Here is a 9,751-nt window from a genome sequence, read left to right as displayed (position 1 = left end):
ATTCAAGTTTGCGCTTCAGGAGACACACATACTTATTCACCAGGTAAAGGAAAATGCATTAGACCATCTTCTGATGGCAGAGACGTGAATGAGTTCGGGGAAAAAACGGACAAGACCTGTATAGATTTTCATGGGCAGACAAGGAGACAGGGTGATTCTAATAAACAATAGGGGGTATTTGATGATGACTAGTTATTCTTAGGATTCCCCAACAGGGAAGAATAAGCAACTGCAGAGCATTTCCCAAACCCCCCTCCCTCTGTCACGGAAACGCCAATAAAACTCCTCCACCTCCCACCCTTCAATGCCAGATCGGTAAGCATTTAGCCAAGCATGCTGGGAGACACAGAACAACTGAAGGAAAGGCGTATCCGGGTGTCTTGAATTTGCTTGCCATTCTGCTCTGTTCTACCCTCTCGTTACTAGACGTAGGCATTAGACGTGACAATCAACTACATTTAAACTGAGCAGAAGAAATATTAAAGGCAGAGTCTTCAGAAGAAATGTCTCAAAGACAGCCTCAGTCACCTAATGAGACTTTAATTCCAATCACAAATGACACAGAATCATCAAGCTCTCTCGTTCCCAATGATACCACAAATAAAGGACGGACCGGAGACAACTCTCCAGGAATAGAAGCTTTGTGTGCCATCTACATCACTTATGCTGTGATCATTTCAGTGGGCATCCTTGGAAATGCTATTCTCATCAAAGTCTTTTTCAAGACCAAATCCATGCAAACCGTTCCAAATATTTTCATCACCAGCCTGGCTTTCGGAGATCTGCTACTTCTGCTAACTTGTGTGCCCGTGGATGCAACCCACTACCTTTCAGAAGGATGGCTGTTCGGGAGAATTGGCTGTAAGGTGCTTTCTTTTATCCGGCTCACTTCTGTTGGTGTATCGGTGTTCACGTTAACAATTCTCAGCGCTGACAGGTGGGTTTCTTTTCTCAGTTTTATTTGCCAGGATGTGAAATTAGGCAAAAAAAAAAAAAAAAAAAAAAAAAAGAGAGAGAGAGAAAAGAAAAAAGAAAAAAAGAAAAGAAAGCTTCTACTTAGTATTCATGGGCTACTATTCTGCTTTCTTACAGTCTAGAAGCTGGATGTAATATTAGAAAATCGGAGGGGGGGTAATTGAAAATAAAAGTTGTTGTAAGAATGTTAAGATACCTGTGTTAGCATCAGAGGAAAGGCAGAAATTGTATGCTTTAGGAATAATGTATTCTCTTTGAAGTGTAATTGTTTGCTTGAAAGAATTCTGAACGATGTTCTCCCCACTCCCCGTTTATTTATTAAGTAAGTAAGGCAAATCGTTCCAGGTGTAAAAGAAAAACAATTCATGCTTTATACATTAGTGCAGCCTAGTGGTACAATATTGTTAGCATTAGAACACCAGCATAGGTGTGAAATTGACCATATATACATTACTGTCTACCGGAAGAATGGTAAAAAGATGCATGCATTTAATTTATTTGAAATTCATCAAATTAATCAATGGCAGAAAAACGGTGAGGTTTTTGGCTGCCTGGTAACTCAGTGTAATGTCATCACTTAATTGTATTTGTTGTCTCTATAGGCATTCAATGACAGTTTTGAACTCGGAGAAATAAATTAATCCGGTTGACTTTTAGGGCTCTATGGATAGAGCGTGTGAGAACCTCGGGCAGTCCATGTATTCAGGCTCCGTTAGGATATTTTCAGTCTATAAGTACTATGTTTTTCTGTGTTCCTATTGTTGAGTAACTGTGAAAGCCGAGTGGGGGGGGGGTGCAGTTTGAGGCTCCAAATGTTAAAAGTGATGCTTTAAAAAGCCTGTGAGAAGCCTGTAAGTAATCAATAGCTTCTTCAAATTCTGGAATCAGAGAAAAGGAAAATCTTCCCAGGGCTCTTTTATGGATTTTTGCTTTGGCTGGTTTTATATTCTATTTGAGGGCAGATTTACTTAAAGGCTATAGATTTAAAGGTGAATTTGTCAGAATAAGGAGGCACCTTTGCATGTGCATAGGGTGTACGGTTTCCCCTTTGCCGTTGCTCTAAATCTACCTATAGAGCAGCTTGGGTAACAAAGTAGCTCTTATGAACGGGGAAGAAATTAACCCTCTTCTCTTCACTGCACAAACTCAGGAAAATATTTTCTAGGAAGGCTGATGACTGCTCACTTGCAAAGGAAGGAGAATTGGGTTTAAAATCAGTCACTTATACCAAAACGAAGTTTTTTAGAACACGTAAGGTAATACACAGGTAATGAATTCCCCCTAATCACACACAAAAATCATGCCGAAAACAATTTATTCATCCTAAATAGAGGATCTACACATAAAATTCTAAAACTGCAAACCTGAGCTATTTCCTATCAGTGAACCAGAGAAAAAGATGATTAGTATAAATATCAAATATTGGGACATACTATGTATTTGAAATCATGACTGATTCCAGTCGGTTAACTCTGACTTGGTAATATACATGTGGATCGGAAGCAGAACTGGAGGACCCCTAAGGTCACTTCTAACCTTGAGATTCTACTGTTCTGATATTTATTTTGACTTTTGCCTATGGTTATATGTTTCTAGGTACAAGGCAGTTGTAAAGCCACTGGAGCGGCAGCCCTCCAATGCCATCCTGAAGACCTGTGTTAAAGCTGGCTGCGTCTGGATTGTGTCTATGATCATTGCTCTGCCCGAGGCTATATTTTCCAATGTATATACTCTTGAAGATCCCAACAAAATATGACCCTTGAAGCGTGTACCTCATATCCCGTTTCTGAGAAGCTCATGCAAGAGATACATTCTCTGCTGTGTTTCTTGGTGTTCTATATTATCCCACTCTCCATTATCTCTGTCTATTATTCTCTGATTGCTAGGACTCTTTACAAAAGCACCTTGAACATCCCTACTGAGGAACAAAGCCATGCCCGCAAGCAGGTATGTATTAATCAGGACTCTTGCACGAATTGAGAAATGAAATTCCTACTTGTGCCCTTGTGAGGAATAGCAGTACAGTACCGTGGTTCGGGTCACAGGCTCGGGAGTGTGTCAGACCCAGGATTTCACTCTGGCTCTACCACATACTAGCTGAGCAATCTCGGGCAAGTTACTTAACCTCTCTGAGCCTATTTCCTTATCTGTAAAATGCAGCTGGGGACTGGGTGACAGTCTGGTTTGAGCAGCCAAAATTGGGTACCCCGTGGAACAGCAAGGAACAGCACCCAAGGTGAGACTATGAAGGCAAGCATCTTTTGTTTTAGAAAGTGTAACAGAATGATAGACGCAGGATGCTAGAACTGGCGAGCCGCCCTCACATTATTCAAAGCAAACCACTTACAGAGGAGCAAAAGGAGGGCTCAAGGGATAAGGTAAGTGCCAGTGGCAGGAGAACACGGTGACTCACCATCGCAAGAGCCAGGTGTGCTCTCCTTGCATAAATATGAACAAGAAAAGAATGTTGCCAAAACATTGTTCCATTCGGTTAAAAAACCAAACAAACAGGAGTTCTATCTTTCAGGGGTGGGGGTTGGAGAGGGGGGAGAGGCTCCCATTGACCTCTTGACCAGTCCCTTTAGTTAGTTCAGCAGGGCTGCTCGTGAGGCTGAAGTGGCCTATTTCATGCCCGTGTGAACAGCTCACTTTGCTCTGTGACCGCAGGCAATGCCTTCACCTAGCCTCGTTCCTTTCTTGCGCGAAGGGGTACAGGCAGGAATATTTTCACAGGTGTAGATAGGATGACACATTGGTTTTCATTCCTTTGACTGTATGGTCCGAATTCCTACAGATTATAAACCATCTGGGGTCCCGACTTGGCAACTTCCATAAACCCCGGAAGAATATTCTAACCGCATAGAGAGATCTCTATTTCTAATTAAATTAAAATCTCAAGAATTCCACAACACTCCTTGAGCTAATTGGAGGCATCCTAGAGTCTCTCAAAACCACGGCTGGGAGTCTCTGCATTAGAGCTAATGAGACCAGGGTTACCATGCCAATTAACTAGCTGTATTCTATGGGAACCGGCTGCCTTCCCACACCTCCCAAGCAGTGCTTTCAGACGCATGCTCAAAGGGACTCCAGCCTGTTAGCTGTAAATTTCTGTGTAAATCTAGAGAACGGCTTTTAAAAATCTCTGCCAGCTAAATGATTGTTGTCGTGGTCATTTTTCTCCTCTCCGCCCCCGCCCCCGCAGATCGAATCCCGGAAGAGAATTGCCAAAACCGTCTTGGTGCTTGTGGCTCTGTTTGCTCTCTGCTGGTTGCCGAATCACCTCTTGTATCTCTACCACTCCTTCACCTATCAGACCTACGTGGACCCCTCCGCCATTCATTTTATTGTCACCATTTTCTCTCGGGTTCTGGCTTTCAGCAATTCTTGCGTAAACCCCTTTGCTCTTTACTGGCTGAGCAAAACCTTCCAGCAGCATTTTAAAGCTCAATTACTCTGCTGCAAGGCAGAGCTGCCCGACCCTCCTCCCGCGGATATCCCCCTTAACAACCTGGCTGTGATGGGAAGGGTCCCAGGCGCTGGAAGCTCGCAGGTGTCTGAAATTAGTGTGACCTTGTTCACTGGGTGCAGTGCGAAGAGGGAAGATGACAGAGTCTAGCTTTTCAATTAAAAATGGTATTTTTCCTCCCAGCATGTGTATCTGACTCTGAGCTGTGCGTAGGTGTATGGTGTCAGGATTTTTGTTGTTTGTGAATTGTGCTGAAATCTGAGTGAGAGATCTTATAAAGTAAAAGACCGTGATTTTTTGTCAACGTACAAACGTTAACATTATCGGGCTTTCTTAAATAAAACGAAGCCCCACTAGGTGTAGAAAGACAAGTCCATATGTCAGTGGGTCCTACAGGAGGTTGTATAGGAGAGAAGGTGAAATAAACAAGATGACACTGTAAAATTGAATTTGTTCCCATCACATCTATGCTTCTAATTTCTCCTATACTCCTGTGATTTGCATAAAACCGTGTTCGTGTTTATTATGTGGTGTAAATCTAGAGATTATACTTTGCATATGAAAAGGGGATCAAGAAGAGATACAACATAACTTCTGCAGTTTTCTTAAGAAACGAAGTCCTAAAAAAATAAACCTTTGCGGGAGTTTTGGGCTGCTCTTTCCCGTTCGTCTCTATTCCATGGCAAAGCTCTGCGATTACAATGAAAATGTTTCGGAGTCAGCTAGCATGAAGTACTGAGTACTGGGGCAGGGTGTTTGCCTTACCGGGTCAACACTTAGTGACTTAATGTAGTTCTACTTTTGACTACCATTGATAATCGAGCAAAGTTATCTTTCACAAACATTGTGAAGAACTCGCCTTATTCACAGGCAGACAAAGCGGCCACGTTTATTGTCATTTTGAAGGCCCCAGAGAAGGACCCCTGTTGAAAAACCTGTGAACCTGCCGGTGTCTGCAATTCTTCCTTTAAGGAAATCCATTTCTTTCTGGTAAGCAGTGCCCTCTTTCTAAAAAATGGAGAAATACCACATGAGATCCCTAACATCTGGGTGTGTAGTTGGTACCAGATCATCTTTCTGCTTGACTTCTTTAAACCCGATGGGTGCCTAAGTCCTATAAGAGTGTGACCTAATTAATCTCTGCCCTTGGAAATCAGACGGAAGGTTCTGATTTTCTATCCTCTGCTCCTACTTGCTAAGTGCTGTGAGCTTAATAATTGTGATTTCAAACAACCTGTTGTCAATAGATGTGTCAAATTTAGATTTGTGGTTTTAGAAAATGTTTTCTCGGGGCAAATTAAAGTATATGTTTTGCTTGTGTCATTGTGAACTTTCGCTAATGATGTGGCCCGAAAAGGAATACGTATTAACACTAAACTTCACATTTCTGTAAAATTGTTTTACCAAAAGTCGGGGTGCCAATATTGTATTAGTGTTAGGCTGGACATTGTAGTAAGTGGTGGGAACCAAATAAATATTAAATAAAGCTTTAAAAATGACTCTGTGTAAGTTTATATTCTAAAAACAATAGTTCTGACAGAATATAAATGAGAACCCAATTTAATAATAAAATTTAAGGTCTTTTCTTTTAAAAAAATTATTTTAGAGAAAGAGAGAGCGTGTGTGTGCATGCTAGCAGGAGGAGGGGGAGGGCCTGAGGTTGGGGGAGGGAAGAGAGAGAGAGAATCTCAAGCAGACTCCCTGCTGAGCTTGGAGCCTGACTCAGGGCACGATCATCCCAGGACCCCGAGATCATGACCTGAGCGCAAATCAAGGGCCAGCCAACTTAGATGCCCCTAAATTATTTTCAAGTCACGAATCTCCCAGAGATTTTACTATTTCCTCACTCCAAGTAAAAACTACGTCTTAAAGCACAGCATTTTAGAAATAACTCGTAGAAGTAGCAGATAACAAAAGCCAAGAAAGCTGTTTAGCAATTGATAAAACTAGAACTCAAAGAACTTTCATTTTCCTCACTCTTAGTAATTCCTAGGTGACTTGGGGGATCGGACATAAAATAATCCCCTAAATGGTTTTATAGGGCATCAGCCCCCGCTCCTAGAGTTGGGGAATTTGGGATTAAAATCCATGGTTTCATTTTGTTTTGTTTTTTGGAGGGGGTGGTCTCTCTCTCTCTCTTTTTTTTTTCTCAACAGATGATCCTAATTGGAGCCAACCTTATAACTAGGCCCCAATATCCACAATTTCTTTCACACTGCCTATTGTGGTGTGACTATGGAAGACTTCATTTCTTTGGAGAGTGTCCTAAATGGAGAAAAGGTAGGTACCTGAAAAACAAATTCTGTATACTTCCTAATCTTGCTCAGGGTCTGCCCTGACCCAAGACTTAGAAATAAAGGACCATAATAATATGCTGCAAAGCAGGAAAACAAAGTCACATATTTAGATACAGCCGAACTGGGCAATGGGTAAGTCTCTGTCATTGAAGTTGAAAGTGCCAGGAAACATTTTAACATGTTAAAAAATTTTTAAATTTTTAACACTGAAAGTAGCAAATTTCGGTTCAAAGAATTTCTGTGGTTTCAACCATCCTAGGTCAGGGATCCATCAATCTTTTTATCAAAAGTAGTTTCTTTTGTTTCCGCTAAGTGTTGAGATTACAGGAAATGGGGATAGGAAAATTCCTGAACAGGGTACCAAAAAAATCTAGTTTGGTATAGTTCAGTAATCTTCCAGAGTTCCTAAGCCAGATAGGAGACTTCTCTGCTCAAGGAGTCTCTGCTTTTACAAGTTAATGTGTATTTTTTTTTTAAGATTTTATTTATTTGATAGAGAGAGACATAGCGAGAAAGGGAACACAAGCAGGGGTAGTGGAAGAGGGAGAAGCAGGCTTCCCGCTGAGCAGGGAGCCGGATGCAGGGCTCGATCCCAGGACCCAGGGATCATGACCTAAGCCGAAGACAGACACCCAAGGACTGAACCACCCAGGCGCCGCAAGATGATGTCTTTTTATCCACCAAGAAGGCCATGGCCTATTAGCCAGCAGTATAGCACATATTGCCCTTAACAGAGGTTGAAGAGAGAAAGATGAAGATATTCAGAGAGAAGCTGGCTGTCTGGGTCCTGAGAACTGGTTGGGCTTCCTCGGTCCTGCAGCGCCTTATGAGACCCATGTACATTCCCATCCGGGAATTTCAGGCACCATCCTGGGAGATCATTACAATAATAAATATATAATTTTTTGCTTGTTGCCTTGAGTGTTTCCGTGACTTGCACAAACTCTTGAAAAATGTTTCAAAGACAGAGATGCTTACAGATTACCTGTTACCAGGGAGTTTATTCTATGAGTTAGAAATAAGTTAAGGAAATAAGAACACATAGGAACCAGGCCTCACAGAGACAACAGCACTGTTAAAACAACTGTCAGGTCTCATGGCCAAACAGAGTGCCACTGTAGGTATAAGTGTGCTTAGCTCCCAACTCTACTGCTCCACTATTGTGGTGACTCAGTGACCCCTGACACTGCCTCAGCTTCTCTTCTCACCCTTGGGGAACTTCCCCACAGCAGGGACCTGCTCTGCTTATTACCTTCCCTACGTGGGCCTCCCTGCCTCTGTGCCACTTTGACCAGGTCCCTGCCCACTCCATACTCATTCCTGTCCCTGGGAAAGGTGGTTTATTGGCCCATATAGCCCAATTCAGTCTGGAATGCAGAGCTACCCTATCAGGTCACCTCACGGGCCTCTGGGCAGCCTGTGGGCCACAGTGGCTAGGTCACATGGAACCCAAACATAAGGAACCTTTTTGGTGACCTGTTCAGAGGGGACGGTGGATACAGCAGGCATTCAACGGGTCACGTGCAGTAGTAGGGCTGTGTAGCATATTATCACCTATGCTGTGAACTCACCCAGGAATGAAATGGGAGCCCAGGAACACATTGCAGAAAACAGCTGTACACTATTTTGGGACCCAGGAAGAAATACTTAGCAATGCTTAAATAAGCGAGCCTAATAAAACTCATGTTATCTATATTATAAAAATGCACGCAAGTTCAGTTCTCTGATAGCCCGCAACAGAACAAAAACTTCACGAAAAAGAAATGGAATTAAAAAAAGAAACCCAAACCCAAGCTACTATTTAAAAACCACTGTTAGGGTTGAAACCATATTCTCACAGCTGGTATTTGGGGAGTTAAGATTTTCTAGAGCCCATAGGCAACTGCTATATTTAGAAGCAAAGGTCACTGGAATTGCAGAACTTTCTTCTGGTAAGGTTTCCCCCACCCTCAAATCTGGTTTAAATTTAAATTTTTACCTTTATACATAATGGGTTTACTATTGTTAATTTTAAAGGAATTAACAAAACCTTTAAAACGGTTGTTTTTTGTGCAACAAGTATGGAAAAGAATCATGTACATAAACAAGTGTGTCTCCCTTAAGCGGTGCCCGTCTTGTTGACGGCTGGCTCTCCAGAGCCTAGCACAGACCCTGGCACTTGGTTGTTCAATAAATTATCTGCCCTATAAAAAAAAATTACAAACCTCTTTATTTTCTACGATAAATATGTAATTTGGGGGAAAAGCTGTATAGAAGGAAAATATCCCGGGCTTTTCTAAAAGAAAGACAAAAAACCCGAAGTTACTGGGCCAGTAAAGGTGGTGCTTAGATACTTGGAGGTTTTAAGTTTCAGGTTTGGAGCATGAGCACCTCTGAATCATGGTGTTCAAGAGGAAGGCAACTGCTGCCCCCTCCACCAACCCCTGTCTTTCCAGAGTTGATCTCCAGCATGAGAAGGTACCAGAGAGATAAAGGAGGGGCCAGAGGCTGGGAAAGTAAGGTTGGTTCCCACCCATCGTTCGTTCGTTCGTTCGTTCATTCATTCATTCATTCATTCACTCACTCACTCACTCACCCAATACGCACTAGACACCACACCCTGTGCTAGGAGCTTAGGCCAAGAACGTGACCAAGAGCCAGGGCCGATCATAGGGAAATCATAAAGAACAAGCGGTTCCCAAGAGGAACGGGGAAAGGAGGCCCAGCTTTTTCTCAGGAACACAAACCCATCCCGCCCGCCCCATCCACTCCCCCAAGATGGCGCCCGCCGAGTGGGAATATTCCCACGCCCCCGGCTGCCGCCCGCCGCCCGCCGCAGCCCCCGCGGAACCCAAGGTCCCCAGGCGCCGCGGGCCCCCGCACCGCCCCCGCCCGGGAGGCCGGGTGGGCTACGGCGCCTGACACCGGCGCGCGACCCGCGCGCGCCCCTCCCCGACGCCCCGCCCATAGGACCTAGCACCGCCCGCCCGCCTGCCCGCGTCGGCGCTTGTTGACGCCACTGGAGGCGTGTCAG

The 9,751-nt window shown here is 43.5% G+C and overlaps 1 protein-coding gene across 1 annotated transcript; it reads left to right on the top strand.

Moving 5' to 3' along the window:
- Positions 1–503: 503 nt before the first annotated feature.
- BRS3 (bombesin receptor subtype 3) lies at positions 504–4,591 on the top strand. The gene is given in 4 exon segments (XM_047716811.1): positions 504–937; positions 2,572–2,720; positions 2,723–2,922; positions 4,178–4,591. Coding segments are annotated over 4 exon segments (1,197 nt in total).
- Positions 4,592–9,751: the final 5,160 nt, after the last annotated feature.

Source organism: Lutra lutra, chromosome X (genome assembly GCF_902655055.1).
Source record: "Lutra lutra chromosome X, mLutLut1.2, whole genome shotgun sequence".
NCBI classification, from domain to species: domain Eukaryota; kingdom Metazoa; phylum Chordata; class Mammalia; order Carnivora; family Mustelidae; genus Lutra; species Lutra lutra.
The sequence above is the reverse complement of the archived record's forward strand: the minus strand, read 5'-3'. Positions and strand labels throughout refer to the sequence as shown.